General features: G+C 46.1%; 1 protein-coding gene across 1 annotated transcript in view; it reads left to right on the top strand.

Annotated features, from left to right (window-relative positions):
* GPC4 (glypican 4) overlaps positions 1-22,249 on the top strand; it is a gene marked incomplete at its 5' end in the record, with an annotated part of 65,203 nt that overhangs the window by 27,495 nt on the left and 15,459 nt on the right. The window contains 2 exons of the mRNA XM_082062173.1: positions 2,908-3,066; positions 16,612-17,003. Of these exons, the coding sequence (XP_081918299.1) occupies positions 2,908-3,066; positions 16,612-17,003 (551 nt within the window). The remainder of the gene's footprint in view (positions 1-2,907; positions 3,067-16,611; positions 17,004-22,249) is intronic.

The following is a 22,249-nucleotide window of genomic DNA, read 5'->3' as shown; positions in this document are numbered from 1 at the left end:
TGCTTTTTTGTTTTTTAATGCCGGATAATACAGTGCATCCTTCTACGATTGGGACTGAGTAGCCAGAGGTCCTCAGCCCCAGACAGAGCTAATTCTTGATCACAAGCCAAGACCACATAGTGCTGGCATGACTGAGAAATATCTTCCATAATTAGATTGCTTGGTCATTCATTTTTGAATGTCTGAGTTGCATTTTGGAGCGTAATTTCTTAATGATCAACCAACTGGGATCTGTTCAAGCTTGATTTACTATCAGTAGTGTTCTCCTTGCTCAGCTTTGCATGTGTGTCCCAAGGAGGCACTTTGCAAATCTGGGATGAGGGGAATCAAAGAAAAATGATTTTACTGTGTAATGTTAGGGGGGTGGTAAATTTAGTTTACAAGTATAAATAGATACAAAAATATTACTTGCTTTTGTGAAATATATTGGGGGTTTATTTTTTTATAATAAATAAATTGTAGGAGTTGTTAAAAGCACTGTTTTAGGGTTCCAAGGGCATCTGTGGACAATTTCAGGAGCATCTTCAAAGTATAACTAGGAAAAGAAATCCCACTATCAGTAGGTTTGAATTTGCCAAGTAAGGTAGAGCTTTACCCCTCCAGCACAAAAGAATGGTGAGTATGTGCGTTATAACCACCAAACACAGGCATACGTCATGGAAAATGGTACTGAAATCATGAAGTGCATCTGAGGTAAAATATTTCTAACATACGCCTGATCCATAAGAAACTTTGAAAAAAACACAACTGTTTCAAGACTTTTGAAATTGTTTTGATGCCACAAAACTATCGCTCTAGCTGTAATTATCATTTCGCTGCAGTTTGTTTCATGTTGTGTCAAAGAGCCTTAGTCCTGTATTGGAAGCAGAGCAAAGAGATTCAAAGTGAAATAGAGCGGTAGCACTCGGACACTTTCTTTTGGGATGGGTTTGGTGGGCAGGATCCAAAAATCCTGGACATGCCTATTTCTGCCTTTTAAATGACTTATCAAGCTAAATGGAGCTGCATCCCTCGGTGCTTGCACCCATTAATGCTCCTTCTCTGAGATGCAAAGAAACAGGCTCCATGGAAGAAAAATGTATCTGTAAGGAGACAGCAAGATTTTGCTGTGTTTTCTGAAGGCTGTGCCTAAGCTGTGCTGCTTCCCATAACAGACTTTGAGCTTTCTGTAACTCTAAAGCAGTGGATGGTCTTGTGCAATAAATTAGCTGTGGCAGCATTATCTTTCGGTCAAGGTCTCTCTCTAATGCCAGGGAAAACAAACAAACCCTGTAGTGCAAAATCAAAGTAGATTTAGGAGAGGAGGTTCTTGGGAATTATTTATATAAATATTTATCTATATATAATAATATATTTTTTAATGGTTTTTCAGTGTCTGAAAGGAGAGATACTAATATTTCTGGGTGAGAAAGTGATGCAAAGGTTCTGTGCCCAGCATTTGCCCAGCAAAGTGATGCTGGGCAAATGACGTTGTTACGAGATATTACACAAGGCAGGCAGAGCAGCAACTGCTTGCATTAGTCACAGGCAGGCTATGTTTTGCACCATGCAAAACCTGCTTTTTCTCTAGACCGCGTTCGATGCTCCAGCAGGTAGGATGGCTCCTCAGTAAGTGCATGGTTCCCGGCCTGTTGTGAAGAGGGGGGCTGACAAGTCCTTTTAGCTCTTGACGTGAGTCGCTGAGTCTCTGAACCTCTGGTTGGAGGTTGTTGGTTGCTGCCAGGGTGTGAGCATGTAGGGAGGAGCCTTTGCTGCTCCATCTGCTTCCTTGGGATGAAGGATAAGGTTTGGCAATGGGGCGTGAAATACAAGGCAGCAGCTTACACCTAGACTCTGTCTTTTGAAATACCATCTCACTTGGAAGGATGATTTTCTCATCGTTAACTGCTTGTTTTGATCATATCTTCAGCATTGACAAAGATTTGCACGGTTTGCTCAAGTTTGAATGGCTTTAGCATCAACAAACCTGCCTGTGATGGTGCTGCATTGTGGGACCTGTCGTAGAAGCTGGGGCTGAGGGTTCCTATGAAAAGAATTTGTCTTGGGCCACAAAACTCACCAGCAGCATTTCACTGGTGGTGCTAGACAAGGTCAGCTTCATCTTACATTGCAATGAGATGCTCTCAAAGCAGATTATATGAGGTCAGGTCCTGTGTCCAGATTGTCTGTGAAATTCTGAAATGGAGCTATGGTAGATACTGAAGCACTTTGCTTGCTCTCACCAAGCTAGATTGAGCCAGGTGACTTTTAGGAGAGAGTTTTCTTTCAGGGTGAAGGAAAAAAAATCTGTTTGAATTCTCCAAAAACAAACACTGAGTTTTTCCCAGGATTATGTCAGAAAACTGTAAAATGAGGAGCTGGTAAATACAGAGCTTTTTCATGAGCTCTTGCATAGAACAAATAGATTTTAATATCTATGATAATGTGCTTCCGAGAGAGATTATTTCTCCTGTGATAACTGGAGGTGAGGTGGTGAAGAAAAAAGGATTTATCTGTACCAAAAGAACCATTGCCATTGATACTGTGTTGTGTATTAACTGAATGAATTAGAAGTAATTAAAATTCTCAGCAAAATCTTTGTGGAAGATAACATAGTATATACAGGTCAATCTGCTGGTTCTTCAAATTGCACTGTGCAAGATGAGTATCTGTTTATTCCATTTATTAAGTGAATAAATAAGATACTTTTTAATGTTCTTGCAGAAAGGCAAGGCAGGGTGTTCACATGTGTTGCTCTAGAGTTCCTCTATGGAATCAGGTTTTGTTAGGCCAGATACTGGTCCTGCATTTGCAGCGAGGGAGGGTCTCCTTGGGAGGAGATGATGCTGCAGGTCCTTGCAAGCCAGTGTCTTTGCCCTTGCATAGAGAATCCTTTTAACTTGGGATATTTTCTTCTCTGCTTTTCAGGTGACCACTTGAAAGTCTGCTCGCAAGGCTACACATGCTGCTCTCAAGAAATGGAGGAGAAGTACGGTCAGCAAAGTAAACACGACTTCAGAAATGCTGTCGTAGAGCTTAGCAATCACTTACAAACCATGTTTAGTTCCCGATACAAGAAGTTTGATGGTAAGTGCAGAGACCTTGAACTTCCTCTTCTTGGGATAAAATGTAAAAAATCCCCATCCTGTTGTTCTCTATGAAGTTATTCTACTCTGCCTCCCCCTTTACTGGGGAAGTTCATGACTCCTGGCTTGTCTTGCAATCCCGTGAAAGAGAAATATTTGCTGATTATGGCTGCTTTTTTTCCCAAAGAGAGAGATCTTTCTTTCTGATTAATCTTGTCAAAAAAACGTTTTACTCTTAATGTAAGATTGCAGTTAGTTTTGTTGGTACGTCCCTGGAGTGCGTGTAATTGTAACATGGACATCTTGTAGGCCCGATCAACAAAAGTCCTGATCTTTCCCAGTATGTTGCGAACAGACAGGATTTGTATCCATCTCACTTAGCCTTTAGGGCTAACTAGAGCGGCAGATAAATACAGAGCTGGTTCTGTTTCGAGGCTGAGGGTTCAAGTGTGATGCAAGGTCAGGAGCAAATGAACAGAGTCTCTGCTGAGTTGCCATCTCTCGAGAGACTCTAACTGCTGACTGATAAGCAAATGACCGGTCTTGGCATTGCCCTTGGATCTGCAGTGGTGTCTTGTCAGCCTGTGTCTCCATAGGGCACACCGGGCTCATGGGAGTTGCAGGAAGGAATTCCCAGAGGTATCTGACTCACACCCTTCCAGCGTTGCCCACCGCTCCGTTGAGAATGCTTTGGTACATCTCTCTTGCAAACAGCAGAAGCCGATGCCATGATGGGGCACAGCACCCATCCGAGGTCCGAGCAGCATCTCTTGGTTGTGCTGCTGAGCTCCTGGCTGTGGCAGATCCCACGGGGTCTGCAGGCACTCGGTGCTCCCGGTCACTGCAGCCCCTGTGCTTGGGCATCAGGTTCCTGCCTGGGTTGTCCCCGTTGGCTGGGGAAGCGAGGTGACACCCACATGCACATGGAAACAACTGGAGAGTAAAGTGGACTGGGTTGTTGAGGCTTTTGTTCTGCTTGTGCATCATCATCATCACCACCTGGTAGCAGAGAGCAATTCCACTGCACAGCTCCTCTAGGCCTTTTTCTCCTGTGTTTGGTCACTGATTCAACGTGGATTTTCTACTAATATCCTGAAGTCTGTGCATTGAACCTCCCAGGAACTTCCTCTACTTTACTGTAGCAGGTAGTAGCCCCTTTCTTTCAAGAGGTATTGGCACTCAGGTGAGCAAAAAAGTCCCTGGGTATGAAATTGCAGTGAGTCAAAGTGGAATTACGTAATCATCTTGATAGCATCTAAATCAACTAGCTAAATATTTCCCTCTTAACCTCTGTTGTCTCTACCTGCTGGTACACCAAGGGGTAATAGAGAGAGAACCAAAGTGTCTAGACTTGCAAGCTTATTAAATGCAGAACAAGACACTTAATGAAATCCAGCCCATAGATAAGCTCTTTCAAAGAGACCAGAGGAGCTTCACCTTAGATGAACGACGAGACTGTTTGAAATGCTGCATTGAAAACAAAGAGCATGCACGGTTCGCTGTATTCCCTGACGGGGTGCGGACGTATTGCAAGGCGTGTCTGCCCGTTCGTGGGATGAGAGACGGCTGCAGGGCTGCACGATGGCAGGGGATATTAAGCTAAGCTGAGCTGGATACCTGTCAAAGCACAAAGCTTCAAAATGGGTGAGCTTTTACAGGGAGCTCTGTAGGAGCTGTTTTGTTTGCGCTGTGTGGTTTTCCCGTCAGCCCCTCGCAGTGTGCTCTGTGCTGGTCTCATCCTGATCCTAGCCCTGGGAGTCCTGGACAGGCAAATCTGGAAGGGGATGGGGTGATCCTGTTGCTGGAAGCTGGGTTTGCTGTGCCCAGCCTATCCCTGAGGGGTGTTTCTCTGCCCTGTACGAAACTAATGAAGGAGAATTAGCAACCTCCTCAGCAAAGCCTAATGGCCATGTCTTTGAACATTTGTGAATATCAAATCTCAATCTTCATTTGCTGCAGACAAAGCTGATGTAGGGTGTTTTTTTGTTTTTTTGGTTTTTTTGTTTTTTTAATCTTACCTGGGGTGGAAGCAGAGATTAACTCATTACCATCCTGCATCATTTACCTCTTGGAAGACTTTTAATCGTGATGCCTCTTTCCTTCCAGCCCCATCACCTGGTGGCACCATCTCCAGCAGCACTCTTGCTGTGGCTGGGGCAGGCTGGGGAGTCTCCTCTCTGAGGTTTTCAGACCCTCCTGCAAACATTTTGGAGTGCCATGCCCGATAGCTTTGTTGGTTTGTTTCTAAGAGCCTCCTACTGACTGACAGGCTGATTTGTGGTGTGGTTATTTCCTTTCTTCAGTCCTGGTGCTTGGTCATTGGGTTGGCTGTGGCCTGTTCTGCCTTGCAGCTTTGAGTTTTCCTTGTCCAGTGTAATTGTTCCCCCTTTTTTTTGGTGTAATGTGCCCAGCCATGAGGAAAGGGAGGTGATCAAGACCCACGTTTGAAAAGCATGTGATCCCTTCCAGAGCTCTTCCTTTGCGTGGGTCCACGCTCTGATTTTAGCATTTGCAGCTCTGTAGAGCTTCCTCATTGCTCGTAGCTAAATCTGTTCAGATGAAAATAAAGCAGACACAAAATGAGCTGCGCACCTTCCTCTGTTTAAGGAGAAATGCTCTGTGCTACAGCTGTGTAGAAGGACTGAGTAGAGTTATTGCAGAAACTGAATTCACTTCACTTAACTGGTCTCCCAGCAAGGCAAACGAATGCTCCTCTTGCAGGCTGACACATCCCTGTGCTGCGAACAGCCCCTCCAGCGTGCAGCTCAAGGAGCAAACCGTGTCCTCCAGCTCTTTTAGAATCTTTGTCGCGTGTTCTCTGGCTGCTAATCTCTCAGCCTTGACATTCAGGAGGTCCCAGAGGAGAGGCGGACCCGTGCTGCCTCTGTTATGTGCTTGACCTTTGCAGCAGTTGCCGCTGCAAAAGGACAGTAGAAGTGGTGGCACATCCCTTGGATGGATGCTGGGATGCCCCGTGGCTTTTGCATCAGCTGTTGCTGGAATGCCGTGTGCTGTCGGAACTGTTGCCAGAATTGCTCTGATCTGACACCAAAGCCATACAGAAATGGATTATCTCCTCTTAATCGGGAGCATGGAACAAGCTGCTGATTATCTGTCCCTAAAGGGCTGGCCAGAAGTCATTTGGGCTCCTAATGCATAATGTGACCGCATCAGATCCTCCTGTGTGCGTTTGGTTTGCAGACACTGGGGGAAGACTAGAGCTTGGGAGTCCTGTCTCTTTGATATCCTGTCTAAACATTTGCTTATGGTACAGCTATGTGTGCTCCTGGGGGTCTCTCCTGTTCTGATTTAAACCACTAGCCCAATCCCAGTGTGGCAATGAGGTGTATATTTTCAGCAGTAAGGGAAATGCTTTTTAAATAAAATAAAAAATACCTTGGGATACCCCAATGGATACCCCATTGCTAGATGTTTTTAGAGGTGAAGATTTGCTGTTTTTTCTGGCATACATGTTCTCAGATTGCATGTTTATTGAGGAATTAGTGAATGGGATTCTCTAGCCATGTAAGCATCTCCCTCCATGATAATGACAGCCATGGGAAAACCACAAAGGTGTGTGACTGTGAGGACATCTCATGCCACAGAGCAGCTACAGCAGTCAGGGAGTGCAGTGTTTAAAATCTACTTTTGCCTTGTCTCATCTTCACTAGTTAGTGCCCTTGCCTTCCCTCTGCAAGGAATGAATAACATTAATAGGATTAATGGTGACATTAAGACTGCGTAAATGGTTGGTCCCATTTATTAAACTCCAGTTTTCACCTCTTTTGCCCTTTTTGGCTGAAGTTTTTCCACGCCAGGGTCTGTACTAGCCAAGCAGTGCTTTGGGGAAATTGCTCAGCTGTTCTGAGGAATTAGAGCAGGGACAGGACATAGCCCATAACTCTTCTTCAGCGTTTCCGCTGTTCTGTTGCTTCCTAGATAGGATGTTCTTAGTTTTTTCTTATTTAGAGGCTGCTGAGCTTCTGCCCTGTGGGGCTGAGTCCAACAAGTGACTGTTTCTTCTCCTGCCCCTGCATTTAACAAGCACTTTGCTGTTGCACTTAAACCATGTCTTGTCCCTTTCTTCTGCACCCTCTGGATGGAGGTGAACATGAGATGGTCTGTCCCCAGGCTGGGCTGGGAGGAGGTTTGGTGTTCCCAGTGCCCAAGAGACAGAAGGATTTTTACAACGTGGTACAGCCTGAACCAGCATCTGGGAAGCTATTAAATGTTAGAGAGTCCCGTTTCTGGTCTGTTCCCCCTGAGTTGTCCATTAGTGTTTAAGATAAAACAAATACAGAAGTGTAAAACAAAACCCTTTTGGGACAACAAGTGGAAAGAAACTGAACTCAGGGCAGCTGGAGGTGGCCAAGGGTGCCTGAGACCTGGATGCATGAATAACTTCCAGTGACTGGGTTGTGGCTGAGTTTGAGTGGCTAGTCTGAGGGGACATTGGCCAAATACCTTCCAAACTGCTGAAACTGAGGAAACCTCCCCCTGTAATCTCTTTCATTTCTGAATTTAGATTTTGTTGTTTGGATACCCCTTGCCTTCCAGCCGCTGTCTCCAGCTAGGAGTTAGCAGGGATGTGTGCTGGGACAGGGGGATGCGTGGCTGAGAAATAGTAATAACCAGGAATGACGCAGGAGGGACAAGGGAAAGCTTTTTGTGCTCTCCGCTGCTCCGGGCTGTGCGGAGGCAAACGGTGAAAGACGAGCCCCGCAGGTGCCCAGCCCACCGCTCCTATAGTTAGAACCTGGCAGACCATGGGGACGCTCTGCCTTACCGAAATAACTGCCCTTTGGGGACCTTCATCTCGCATTAACTCTTTTATTGGAAGCTGCCTGCAGGAGCAGAGTCCCAGGGCCTCATCCTTCTTGTGTGCCAGGGTCCCCAGGCACCCAGGACCACGGGGCAAGTCCTGTCTGCTGGAGCTCTGGGTGTTGTGACACAGCAGGAGTGCTGAGAGTAGAGACCTGGTTGGACCTTTGATGCTTGCCGGGCCAGAGCCACGTGGCATTTGTGCATCTGAATAAATCTGTGCAATGGAGAGAGCTCTACCATTACAACCCATCCTCCAGTGAGTGAGCTGATGATGACTGCATCGTTAACATACAAATAATACAGTGGTTTTGTCTGTCTGCTGCCACTCGTGTCTAGATGAAGGCGCAGCCTTGTTCTTCCCTCTTCAACCTTATACCAAACCTTATATCAACCAGGGCAGAAAACAGTGGGAAGGTCCCTCCAATTTTACAGTATAAGCAGTTGCTGAGAGCCAGTCCTTTAGACTTAGTTTCAGACCTGTTCTTGCCTGGGCTGAGGAAGGAGTGATTTATGAGAAGCAGGAGGGAGCAACCACCAACACACTTCTTTTAGAAAATCCCACTTGTGGGCTTTTGTTTTTGCTTTCCCACTCGCTGCAGCAATAATCAAAAAAATTGTCTGCTGTCTGTACACTGGAAGTTTGTTTATTTTATTTTTCTTTTAACTGGCTCTTCTCCATCTGGAGATTTTTAAGGGGGTGCATGAACCACTTTGGTTTTAGTGTTGTTTGTTGAGGAAGGTGATGGTTTTCTGACAATGGGGGACCAGACCTCTGTTTTGGGAGCCTCAGAAAGATCCTGATGTCAAGTCATCCCAGAAGGAGGAGATCTCAAAGTGGGGGAAGGCTCCTGTCCTGTAGGTTGGGGTGGGGGGAAGAGAGACTAGATTTTGTAATTGAGCAAAGGCTTCAGTAATGGGCAAAACCACTTTGTGTATGGGCTTGGAGGGATCAGTCAGTCTTCTGCATCTCATGTCCAAGTAGTTCTGCTGTTAAGATCACAAGCAAACTGTTTTTGCCCTTTTGGGTTTTTTCCCAAAGTGAAGATGTGGGCAGCACGCCTTATACTTGGCTACAGGAAACGTGCCGGGTGCTCTCTGGTTAGTAATTGCTGTCAGCCAGTCAATGAGCTATTGTTTGTCTGTTTAAAATTAACTCTCTCTTCCTCCTTCCTGCACAAAGAAGCCACCTAGCCTATGCATGGGCTCCCATTGGAGGGTCTTGGGAGCTGCTCCTCTGGATGCCCTTTGAGTTGGTGGTGTTTTGGGGTCTCATGAAGGGCTTGGGAGTGTGATATTGCACTAGTGCAGAGCTGGAGCTATTTTATAAGTGTTAAATGTACTGTAATGTCTTAGAGTCCAGCTGTTTGCATGCTGGATGAACAAATAAGAGAGGTGGCCCTTGCTGGAAGAGCTCTCAGTGCAAACATAATGAGATGAGGGGAACTGAGGTAATAGGAACAATACAGCCACCTCCACCGTTCAGCCTCACGAGTCCTCCTCAAGCTCTGCAACAGCTGTTGTAGGAAGGGAGGCTTGGAAAATACGTATGTGTGAAATACCTTAGCCAGTGTCCCAGAAAGCTCCACTGAACGGGGCTGTGGAGGAGGCAACTTGAAGGAACTTGCTTTCAGATTTTGTGGGTGACATTTGCTGTTTCAGGGTGGAAAGCTGGTGTGTTGGTACCAAATGAACCTCAATCAGCAGGCTAAAGCAGCTGGGAAATTGTAGTTGTGTTTGAAAGGCCGGTTGCAGTTGAAGAATGGTTGCGGTGAAAACTAGATGAGGTGGGGAGTGGAGGGAAGAGCAAACAAATGGAGGGAAAAGCAGCAGCAGCAAGGGAGGTGTGTTGGGGAGCATGGCCATTGAGTCATGGTCACGAGGAGGAGGATGGAAGCACTGGGGATGAAGGACCTGCTGCTTGAGGAGATGGCAGCTTGGGTGCAGCAGGGAGAAACCCACTATAGATGACCTAGAATGGGATGTGTGAGCAGTGACAGTCCGGGGAAACGGGAATGAGGAGTCTGCGAAGTCTGGACTCATCCTCCTGCATGGGAAACGGCAGAGCGGGATGGACCAAGGGTGTTTCTGCGGTTGCCGCTTTCCTAATTCGTGGGATGGCTGCTAGATGCAGCAGGATGTGATGTGCTGCTGTGTGATTCTTGAATCACAGGTGGCATTCTCCATCCTGTTTCTATCCCCCTCCTCCTTCATTGCTTCTTATTCCTTTAACGAGCTGGGTCTCGGTGAGATGGCAGTGGTGTCATGCTGTGTTTTAGCTTCTTCCCTGCTCTTCTGGGCTCCTGCCAGCCGCAGGGTGCAGATGAGGATTATGTTTTTGCGCCCTCAAGAAACAAGAAGTTCTAGGAATCCATTTTTTTGGTGTTTGTTTTTTCTCCTGTGAGGCTGCAGACCAGTTGTTATTGTCTTGAAGCCTTTTGCTAATCAAGCAAAGTTTGGGGAGATGATGATGTGCCTCCCAGCTGTCCAAGGCTCATGTGTTGGGGCCGTTGCTGTGACACTGGTGTGATTTAAGCCTGTACTACTTCAGACTCCGTGGAATAGTTCTTCCCATGTTAGTAAGTGCTAACACATGTTTGAAAACAGGACAGAGGAACGGCTTGTGGATTTGCCCTGCCCTTCCTGAGTTCATATTCAATAAATGTGTTAACACTATGTATTCATCGGTTTCTCAACACTTCTGGAAAAAGGTTGTTAAGCTACGGTTTGTTTTTCCCTGGTGGAAATTACAAATGTGGTTTATGCAATAAAGGAAGTGAAGGTGTATTAAAAGTAATGAGGCACATTTAGGAAAGAAAAAAAACCCAACTTTTTCCTTTGGAGTAGGTGGCGCAGCTACGCATGGCTTCACCTTCGAGGTGAAGAGAGCTGTGAAACATGTGTCTCTTTTCCTCCCAGTTCCTTTTATCTGTCTGGATTGAATTCTGGTCCACATGTTAGGAGCAGCTGCAGGGTGGAGTTTATCCACAGATGCACCTCTGCAAAGAGCTGGGACGGTGCCGGCCCCTCCGGCGCAGCCTTCGGGGCTCGGCCAGGAGCCCTCGTCTGGGAATCCATCTTGCTGTTGTGGACATTTTATGAGTAAACTACTTTATGAGAAAATATAATTAATCTCTTTGTGGTGGTGTTCTCCTGTATACACTAGAAAGCATAATTGTCTACACAGGCAAGCAAATTAAAGGTTTCGGTAAGACAGACGGTCCTTAATTAATCATAATCTGGACAACATGTTAAAAGTATACCTGAAAAGCTGGGTGGTGAATTATCTGAAACTAATTAATTGTGCACATAAAAATTCAGCATGTTGTGTGCTTGAGCCTGGTTTTATTTGTTTTTTAAGGTGTGTTGAGTAATTGAATGTCTACCTGGTATCTGTTTGCATAGTTAATTTGGAAACCTCAAACAGAGTAAGGGCAGTTGAAAACACAGCTCTAAACTAAGCAAACCTTGTGTGTGGGAAATACAGCATGTCCAGTGGCTTTTGGGAGAAGGGTGTGTGGTAGTTCTGGTCTCCTTTTGGAAGGACACCAGCACACCTGAACATGGCCAACAGAAAGGCATCTGTAGAGGGCACGTTGGCTCAACGGCCTTGCCAAGCTCTTGGATAAGATTCTCTACCTTTTTTTACATGGCAGTTAAGGTTTTCTCTGCTCTAAAAAAATGGTGTTTTTTTTAGTGTTGACCCCTGGGTTGCTCATGGTTTGACTCTTTGCAGTTGCTGGAAGAGGAGCGAGCAGGATGCCACGGAGCTGTGCTTCTCTCCAGGAAACTATTCTCTGAAATATATGCATTTCATCCCTGAAGATCAGGAACATCAAGGCAAAACTTTGCACTCCTAAGGTGGTCGGCTATGGCTTCAGGCCTGAGGAGTCCCTGCCGGGGGCACGGCTGGAGGGGCAGAGGGCGCTGGTGCTGGGGTCCTGCCGAGGGCAGACAGTGTCAGTGGTGGCAGGAGGCAGCTCAGGCCTGGCACTTTTGCTGCTTCTGTCACCAGCATTTGTAGGGCAATTGCAGAGCTACCTGTGGGTGAAAGGGAACATGCCCCTTTGTATTCATTTTATTTTCAGGAGCTGCCTTTGATTTAGGTTGGACTGTGCCTGCTCTTAATATGTCTGATAATGTTAGCAGGAGGAACAGGGAAACGTTACATCCCTTCTTACTTTAAAAAAAAAAAGGTATTTTCAGATGAGACCTGTGAATCCAAGATCAAAAACAATATTAGGTACAAAAATCCAGGGAATTGATATATTGTCTGAGGGTGGAATTTGCCCTGTGCCTCACATTGGGTGGAGCGATTGTGTTTCTGTAAGTACCTAATGTATCCACTATTTGGGAGAAAGATTGTTTTGAGTTATTCTGGCAGTGGGAACTGATGTCATGTTGGAGGCACCTTGGGGAGGTGCGGTGCTCTCCTGTGCTGGGTTACTGGCAGGGCTGTTCTGCCCTCAAGCTGTAAATAGGTAATACATCTTATTACCTGAAAAAAGCAAATTGCTGAGTAACTATGGTTATGTTTTCCCATTGTGCTCTTTTATGGAAGGGTTTGTTCAAAAGCAGAGACTTTTTTTCCCCCAGGACTCCTATTGCAGAGAAATACCAGATAAGTTGCATCCAGTCTTTCTTACTGTTTCATGACGTCTTTAGGTTTTCCTCAAGTGTTGAGCACTGAAATTCTACCCTGAAATTAAAACATGTTAGAAGAATAAACAGAGCCCATAGCTGTAGATTGCCTGACTGCAGATTACTGCCTTTTTTATCTCTAAAAATTCATTGCATTGGAAATATCATCTTCCTTTGGACGTCAAAGTCTGTAGTGTCCACAGAATTTATTTTGCAATGCAAACAAATTTCAGACTTCCTTCTTGGCATTAGGAAAGGTTTTGTGGCTCTGGTCCCGCTCTGCAGACAGCAGCACTGGTACCCTCGCCCCTGCACTCGTCCTTCTGAGCATCATCACCCCAAGCGATAAGATGACTTTGCATCAGCGGGGCTTAGATGAGATGGGTTGAAGCAGTAAAATGTGGGCTTGCTTTTATACCAGCTGGGACCAGAGCTGGCTGAACCACATTAGCCCCAGCGCCTTGTCTGATGGTCCATCCTCTGCCTGTGAAGATTAAACAGAGCAAAGGGGTGATTTTTCTCTGCATAACCCAGACATCTGTCCACACTCTACTCTTAACTAAGAGAACTACGGAGACCCTTAAGCCACGTGCTGCTCCTGCGGGTCAGTTCGTGAAGCCCTTCCCGGTGTTGTGTGTGCTTTTGCCTGTTTGTTGACAGAGGGGCCAGCTCTTGTTCTGGGAGTTTAAACAAGATAACTGGTAGGGAAAAAGGAGCCCACCATCCTTCAGGATAGAAGTGTCTGGTAGAGCACTGACAAAGTATGATTTGTCGTCTGTGAAAAATGTTTGCGTTTGACAGCTTTTCACAGGAAGCCTGTCAGAGTGATAATTTAATGAGTACAGATTGCTTGCAACACAGCTGTAAAACGTGCTTTTACAGTGCTGTAAAATAAGCAACCGAGGCCTTTGTGTGTTTGCTTTGTTTGAGAACAAGTCAACTTCTAATACAAATGAAAGGTGGTCATTTATTTTACCCAGCAAACAGTCAAGATGTAAGAGAGGAACCTGCCATTTTTCTTCTTGTGGTGGCAAGGTTAATGCTGGGTTACATTGGTGTTTGCTAATCAGCTTGTTTCTGTGAAGGGGAGAATTAATATCTAATTAGATGTAGGGAGTTACTAGTCAGATTAGCATTTAAGTAATAAAAAGGACTTTTGGGCTTTCTTCTGTTCATTGCAGACTTCTGTGCCCGTGATTTGCACAGAGAAGCTTAGTGTTCCTTGCTGTGCCCAAGCTGACTTCTTGAAGGAGAGACAGAAACTGGGCATGCAGGCTTGTAGTATGCCAACAGCTAGAATAAATCATATATATATATATGTGTGTGTGTGTGTGTGTGTGTGTATGTATGTAAAATCTGATCCCTGCTGCTGACCAATATAAGAGTGCTAATGCAAGAGCTGTGCATTGCATGGAGGAAGATGTCAGCTAGCTGCCCTGCATGTCCTGCCCTGGGTCCATCCTGTCTTGCAGGTGTGGGGTGACCCCATGCCCTTGGTACCATTCTCGGCATCCCTCTTGCGCACCTTCCCAACCGCATCCCTGCCCCAGGAGCCTCAGGGTGCCAGCGAGGCCACCCATGGGCCAAGCCAGTGACAGTCAGCAGGACATTCCATCCGACACGGTTTGGGATGCAGACATGCGCTGGCAGGGATGCTTTGGGGGATGGGAGCATGGGTGCTGACTCCGGGCTGCAGACACAGCCTCCTCTGTCCTAGTCCTCTTCTTATTTGGAATGTGGCACTTGGGAAACGGGTGTTTTCTACCTCTGAGAACACTGGCTGGTGCTTGAGCCAGAGACAACAGCTTTGCTTCGTGCCTCCTTCAGCAGCATCATGTTGGGGCTCTAGAAGTGGCTGGTTTTGGTGGAAAGTTTGCATTTCATTTATTTATATTTCTTTTGGGCAAGGAAAAGCTGCTGGCTGGAAGACTGCGGGTGCACAGGTATCTGCTGCTAATTAGGTTGCAAATTTTTTTGTTTTCAGGATAATTAATAAATATACCTGGTTCTAGCCCACATGAAAAACGGCTGAGACGAAGTGCTCTAAAGCCTGGATACAGTTTATTGAATTCCCGCTTTAAAGTGTAACCAATAAAATGAGTTTGGGCAGGAGAATAAATAGGTTATGGTAATATGGATGTATTAATTGAGATTACTTTCCTGGCTCAGAACATTGGTTTGGGTTCCATGAATGTAATTTCAAAATCTAATTCTTTTTGAAGAGCTTGCTGATGCCTGGCACAAAAATATTTAAATGAACACCTTATTTGGTGGTACTAAAAGGTCTGAGCAAAGGAAGGAAGTGAGCCTTCAAAATGATTAAGTGAATTAGAAATTAATATACACCAAGCTAATCTCTATAGTATAAACTCAACAGAAAAAAATCTTCCTGGAGAGGAAATGCCAGTCATGGGAACGAACGTGGAGGTTCCTGCTGATATTGGACAGAGGACATGTCAGGTGTTTGAAATCAATCTCTTCTTCCCTGGATCATTTCTCTTGTGCTCCTAAGAGGCTGCATTATATACAGCCATGTCAGGCACTGAGCCCCATGACTTTGTTTGTCAGGAACTCAAAGAATGTTTCAGTTTTTCCAGAAAATGTTTTCTGTGTTAGGCTTTGTTTGTACTGGAGCACTTTGAAGATGAAAATCTGAACTTCAGCATACTTTTAATACGTTTTAACAAGGTTTAAATTCACACTGGGCCAAAATATTATCCCCCTACCCCAACAACTTCTGGCTCTAAACATTACTCCTTTGAGGATAAAAAAAACCCACAGAGGAATGTTTTATTAAAAAATATTTATTAAATATGAGTCACGGAAAAGCAGAGGTCGGGCTCCTCGATTGCTGCTGACATGCAAAAAATAAGATGCTTCCTTGCCTGCGCTGTGCATGCCGGTGGAGAGGCTGTGCAGTTGACTTAGTGGACCCTCTCCCTATTTTTAAATTTTAATTTAACTCATCTACGCACAATCTCCAAGGCAAAGGCTTTGCAGTAGGGTCTTTGCTTAGACCCAAGGCTTTGGTGGGACGGTCTTGACGGGGGATGTTCTTTAAGCTGACCTGGCAGATGCATCCGATGTGCCAGGTGTCATCAGGTCAGCTCGTTATCAGTGTTGGAGATGTATGTGGCACTGCCAAGATGTGGTGACAGTGCTTTGGCAGCGGCTGCCCTCTGGCACCGGGCTGTCTGGTGCTCTGGGAGGGTGAACCAAAGTGGAGGTCTGCTTTTCCAAAGAGGTGAAGCCCAAGGGCCCCTCTCCGGCTGCTGTCATCTGAGAAATCTCTTTGTTGTTCTTGGGCCAAGTGTTTAGCCCTTGGATTTTGAGCAAATTCTGGCTTAATTGTGTGAGAATTTTTTGTACTGCCAAAAATCTCTAAATCCCAGTCTGCAATCAGGACCAATTAAGTGATTAGAGACAGGCCTTGCCTTGAGAGCTGACAAACTCGCAAGACAGGAGAAAGAACCTGCAGGTAGATGTTTGGGTTTGTTTTTAAAATGTATTAAAACTTGTTAATTTTTTGAGTTTGGTTTATCATCACTTCAGAAAATGGATTGACAAGAACTGAAAAGACCCATTTGTGCAAAATGGCTGTTTAATGAAAGACCACTCATTTATTTTGGTTTTTTTTTTTAATAATCTTGTGCTTTGAAATGACCTTTTAAGATGTCTGAATGGTAACATAAGAAATTGTGCTGGGTTGGCTGAGACAGGGTTAATTTTCACCAAAAGCTGAGGGGAACACAGCCAGGAAAGCTAACCCAAGCTGGCTTATTTTTTCTTCTCCCCTCATTTTGCTGGCTTTTGTCATGGTATTCCAGATGTGCATCAAAGCAGATTTCACTCATGCAAGCCCTCCAATCTGGAGAGAGCGTGACAGGGGTTGGTTTATGAAGAGAAAAATTCTGAGATAGACAATTTGTCTGAAAACTATTTGGGAGTCCTTTAACCTTCCATTTCATTTTGGTGATGGTCTCATTGCGCTGAATTTTCCAGTTAAGCAATGGCAATGGTTGTAGAAGTGTGTGAACACAGAACCAAATGCCCATATTTACCCTGTCTTCTTACTCTTTTCTAGAGTTCTTCAAAGAACTTCTGGAGAACGCAGAGAAGTCTCTGAACGACATGTTCGTGCGGACATACGGCCGTTTGTACATGCAGAACTCGGAGCTGTTCAAGGACCTCTTTGTGGAGCTGAAGCGGTACTATGTGGGTGGCAACGTCAACCTGGAGGAGATGCTCAACGAGTTCTGGGCGCGCTTGCTGGAGCGCATGTTCCGGCTGGTCAACCCCCAGTACCACTTCACGGACGAGTACCTCGAGTGCGTCAGCAAGTACACCGAGCAGCTGAAGCCCTTCGGGGACGTGCCGCGGAAGCTCAAGCTACAAGTGACACGAGCGTTCGTGGCCGCCCGCACCTTTGCGCAGGGCCTCGCCGTCGCGAGGGACGTCGTGAGCAAAGTGTCCGCGGTGAGCTCCATCCCATGCTTGTTCCAACGTCCCACAGACCCATGATGGGTGGTAGCATCTTTCCCTGTTGTCCTGGCTGTATATTAAGGGTGTTGGTGGTAGGACCAAAGTCCATCTATGTAGGCTAAGCTGTTGCATGGCAGAGTCATGTTCTGGGGACACCACCGTCCAGTGCTGCAGCACAGCAGCAGGGACGTTCCTCAGATTGCTGTCTTCTTGTCTAGGAAACAGCAATAAGCAGGAAATTAAATACCTTCTGCAGTGGAAATAACCATGTTTGCCCATCTAATGGCTGTATCTTCTTAATATTGCCTTCAAATTACAGCGAGTCATGGATGCTCTGAGCATCTATTATGGAGCAGGTGATGATTTGCTCCTTGCTGCCAGGCACGGGGAGAGGCTGAGCATGAGCAAACAGCACTTTTATGATAACAGTGAGCCAGAGCCATATGCACAAGGCAGGAGCCAGTTGTACTTGATGCCACACACGCAGCATGAGTTAGACCTCAGGCCTTTCTGGTAAAGTTGCTTTTTTTGGGGTCAAACAGATGTGACATGTTGGTCACTTAAGTGTTTACTTCCCTCTTCTTATAAACCACTTTAGAGTGGTTTAAGTGGGGTGACTTTTTCTTTTTGACATGAGATTTGTCTTTAATTTTAGTCTGAGTTCTATGATATAGGGAACAGGTGTAGTCAATAATCCCCTTAAAGTGGTTGGGTAAGATAGCAAATATTAGTGATTTCCTTTTAACAAACTCAGTTAATTTCCTGTGGGCTATAGAAGATTTAGTATAATCGTTTAATCGGGCAGAGAAAGGTTTACTTTCTACCTGGTTACAGAGTCATAAAACACCAGATTGAAAGGGCAGGCAGTAGTCTGAATGACCCTAAGTTCCAGGAAAGGGGAGAAAGAAAACCCAACCAAAACAGCCAGCAAAGAATAGCTGTTCAGATACTCTTAGAAGCAGAAAGCAATTTTGGAGGCAGCATAAGCAGATTTGTTAAGTGAGAGAATAGTGATGACTCTTGCGTGAGACGTGTCTGCGTGCTGCTGGTTGAGGATGGGTGTTGTGAAGCTCTGTGGGTGACACACGGGGTCCCTCTTGTGAGACCACAAAGTCCTCCAGTCTTGGGGTGGAGATGATGTGGGAGGAAGGGTTGGTGCTGGATGAGGCCAAGCATCTTATCTCCGTACCAGGTCACTGGCCAAGCCTGCCAACCTCTTGGCTGTGGTTTCAGATTTGGTGGCTTGTGTTTCTGGCCGTGTGGCAGATATTGTAGTCAGGGGATGAGGTTTTCACTGCTAGAGTGTACAGATGAAGTATTTGGGGAGGGGTCCATCCGCTAAGCCCCAGTGTGGTTTTCGGGAATGTGCAATCACTTGATAGGCAGTAAATGTGCATGAGTGGGGGATTGTGTTTATGCTCCATCTGCTCAGAATTCATCAAAACGTCTCCAGACTTGACACGGGACCACGAGGGCTACGGTCTCCGCATCTGTTACGAATCAGAGTCGTGAACCTGAGGTGGCGTCGTGATTTCTCTTTCCCTTTTGAAGATTCTCAAGTGTAGAGTTGCCTTCAAGTCTAGAATTAATTGCTTGAGTGTGGAAGGTTACCCAGAGACCCACTCAGCTGCAAAAATAGCTCACGCACCGTGGACGATCACAGTTACCACACTTTCCACTTCACTTTCACAAGTTGCGCTGGAGATCCTGCAAGAGATGGACTTTTTGAAGTGGTAGCAAATGTCCCTGCTGCTGAATACCTAAGTTTTAGTTGCAGCTTAATAATAATAATAATGATGTTTTAATCTCATTCAGTGGAAATCTAACATTGCATTTCTGCAAGACACAATGGGAAATTCTATACCCGAGTTTAAAAGCTGATATTTTTATGCCTGATGCTTTGTGGTTGTGTTTTGGGGCTTCCCACATTACATATAGATTAGCCTGGCTTTGCTGAGCTCTGTATAATGATTCTGACTTTGCTTCCTTATGATTTTTACTCAGGAGTTGTAGTGGGATGACTGCTTATACCAGGGATTAACTTGAGGGATAAACCTTCTTTTCTTCTTTATGAAAAAATGTCCAAAGTAATGCATATTAGTTTTACTGTGTTTTGTAACAAGCAAGTTAAAAATGCTTAATTGAAAATCCTCAGGAGGAGAAATATAAACTACTGCGAGACCCAGCTGCTTTTTACTTTCCTGGGGTGCTACCAAGAGAGCAAAGAGCACTTTACAGTAGAACAGCCTTGATGGCTTTTTAATGATCCTTTATGTTTTTATATCTTCACTAGGGATGTGTATTTAGAAAGGTATTGCTCTTGCATGAGTTTGGGAGTACAGGGGGAAAGAAGAGGGAATATTGAAAAGCTGCATGTAAGCATGATTTCTGAGCCAGAATGCTAGAAAGTAACTTTTAATTTGTCATTGGATGGATCAGAAGCTGCGTGCTGCTGCCCAAACGCACAGAGGAAAAGCACAGGCTTTTTTCAAACCTTGTCTAAACCCCACAATTTTGATGCTCAGGTCTTCACCCCTCAAATTCCCTCCTTTGGACCCCAAAAAAGTACAAAACTCTCCAGATGTATCCTGAACAGTGGGTCCAAGAAGAAAACCCGGGATGCCGTTTCTGCCTGCTGGAGATATGTCCTGCATCTGAGCTGGGGGCCCCCAGCCCTTCCCTCCATCGCCTGCCGATGCCTGGTGCCTCTTCTCTGACCTCCCTGCCCTCGCCCTCAGGAGATGGAAATCTGCCCATCCCCTAATCGCTTGCTTGCCCTCAACAAGCACTACAATCAGCCGGGTTAAATTGCTGCCAGCAGTGACATTTCCTGCCCCTCAGCCAGGGGTGCAAAAAAGGAGCAAATGCAGGCCGGAGCCCAGAGTGACCAAAAAGGGGTGAGAATCTACAACTGGCAAGTTCTCAGGCTTCAGAGATGTTCGCTTAGTTAATTACATGAGATTAAACCTGCAGCCCAGAACAGGGTCATGACACCTTTGGGGGCAAAAGGCCCAGCAGCTTCTTGGGTGCAGGTCAACTACAGGTATGGGGTGGAGGTCCCTGTTGTGGGGGGAGAAGAAGGTGAAGTCAAGGACTGAGCCCCCTGGCAGTGTGTTGTAGGGTCAGGAGGACCCTGCCCAACCCAAAGGCTGGGAGGTGAGGTCTGGCTGGAGGCCAGCGGTGGAGGGGTGTGAGGAAAATGCGACATCAAGTCCCTGCATTAGCATTACCATATCTCTGCAGGGCTGCAGCCAGGGACGTGTGGATGGAATGTTGCTGCAGTTGCAATGATTGTTTTGGGATTCTTTTACCACTTTTCCCTCTTGCCCTGGTTGTCCACTCATTTGAGGAACCACTGGGAGCTCTGGAGCTTCCTGAATCACCTGCCTGACAAGCATTTGTGTGCTGAAAGCCACGCGAAGAGTGGTTGCCACCAAAGCAGCTGGGCTGCTGGAAAGGGGCTTCCAGCTCATGCTTGGGAACCCTGCCTGTTTTTCCAGGACAGGCAGCAGCTTCAGTTGTATGCAAGAAACGGTGTTGAATTTGGAAGTACAGGTATGAGCCATCTGAAATAGTGCACAGCTTCATGTGAGGAATACATCTGCCTTCTGCTGTTCTCAAGAGATGTTAACATCTGCGAGGAAGCTGCTGGGAGATGTTTGCAGTGCGTGCAGGGGGCTCAGCTTCCTTGGTATCTGCATTTCTTCCCTAATGAAGCGTGATGATAGCAGCCAAAGAGGGAATCTTCTTCAGACCACTGAGGGAGGAGAATTGCAGAGGAGGCAGGCAGGTTATTGCCTTCCCACAGCCGCTCCAAACCTGGAGTGAGAGCCTGGTGGGTTTTTAACCCCTTTTGTTCTGAGCTGCCTCATCTCTAGTGAGACATCCATCAAGTACAAGGTGATGAACCTGCATAAACCAACCCACCACAGGCCTGTGGATCTCCCTTACTTCTAGCTGCATCTCCGGAATTGTGGTCCTGCCCTTTTCTGTGTGGATGCTGAACATGGACCAGACATCAGCTAGGAGAAGTGATGATGAAAATAATTTTTATTAAGACCTATATCATCAAAAGTATTAGGGCACTGAGCTCCTGTTCCAGTAAATGTTATGCCCCTCGTAATTACTGTTTGAGGATCTGAAAGTTTTGTGAGAGCAAAGGTCCAGTCCATCTTTGTGTGATCTTTGCCCTTGGTTTGGCTTAAGGGGAACATACCCTTAATCCTTTTTCAGGAAGAAATTCATGTTCCTATATCCAACAAAGCTGGGCACCCTTTGGGTAAGAGCAAACCCTCCCAGGGAAGTGACAGAAATGAAATGTGTTCCTTACATCTGTTGAGAGGAGAAGGGCGGCAGGTGCCGCTGCTTCATGGGGAACTGAGAACCTGCCAGAAGAGCTAAGGAGCCCTTTTAATGTTGCGGAGGGGCCTCTGAAGAAGCAGTGCTGTCGAGGCGGCAGATTGGAAGGCATGGGGGCGAGCCCGAGGGGCTGCTGTGCACAAGGACGATGCCTTCCACGTGCCAAGGGCAAACATCAATGCAGAAAACAATACTGAGCACTTCTCCACATCAAAGATGACCCTGAGAAGACCTGCCAAGAATGTGGCTGCATCTGCCTCAGCTCCAGCCATCTGAGGGTCTGCACTGGCAGAGCCTTCAAAGCACGCTGGAGCGGCAATCATCGCGGATTTAACGGGCTGCGAGGTGTGCGTGGATGTGGCTGTGGGGTTGGAGCTGATGGCATCACCAGGAGTGTTTCAGTCTGCTGGGTGTTTTTCAGTGTGTGTTGTTCTTTTTCTTTGCCTCCCCCCACACTGTGGTTCTGCTGCTAATTTTGAAAACAATGTGAGGAATAACTAAGGAAGTTTTTGAGTGTAGCTGCCAAGATAAATGTTCTGGCTGTTTTGCTCCTTAAAGCAAACAAAACGCTCCTAATTATCTGCTGTGTCTCTGGGCTGGGGAGAGGCAGGTGCTTTGGAGAACAAGCTTTGTTTGAAAGGTGCGTTGGTCTTGAGGACACCAAGAGCAGGAGATGCTGACCCTGGCATCTCTCCATAAGTGTTTGGTGCAAGAGGCATCTGCCTGGCATAGGCTGGGAGTGCCTCGTGGGGAGGTGAGAACATGGTTCTTCTCTTTTGACATGTTAATACTAAGACTGAGCAGGTTGAGTGGTGTGATTCTCAGGAGCTCTGCTGTTCCTCTCTGGCCATGTCACATATGGGGAGGGAGCTGTAAGTAGG

Source organism: Streptopelia decaocto (genome assembly GCF_964273445.1).
Source record: "Streptopelia decaocto genome assembly, chromosome: 10".
Taxonomy (NCBI): Eukaryota; Metazoa; Chordata; class Aves; order Columbiformes; family Columbidae; genus Streptopelia; species Streptopelia decaocto.
This window is presented reverse-complemented; position numbering and strand designations above follow the sequence as displayed.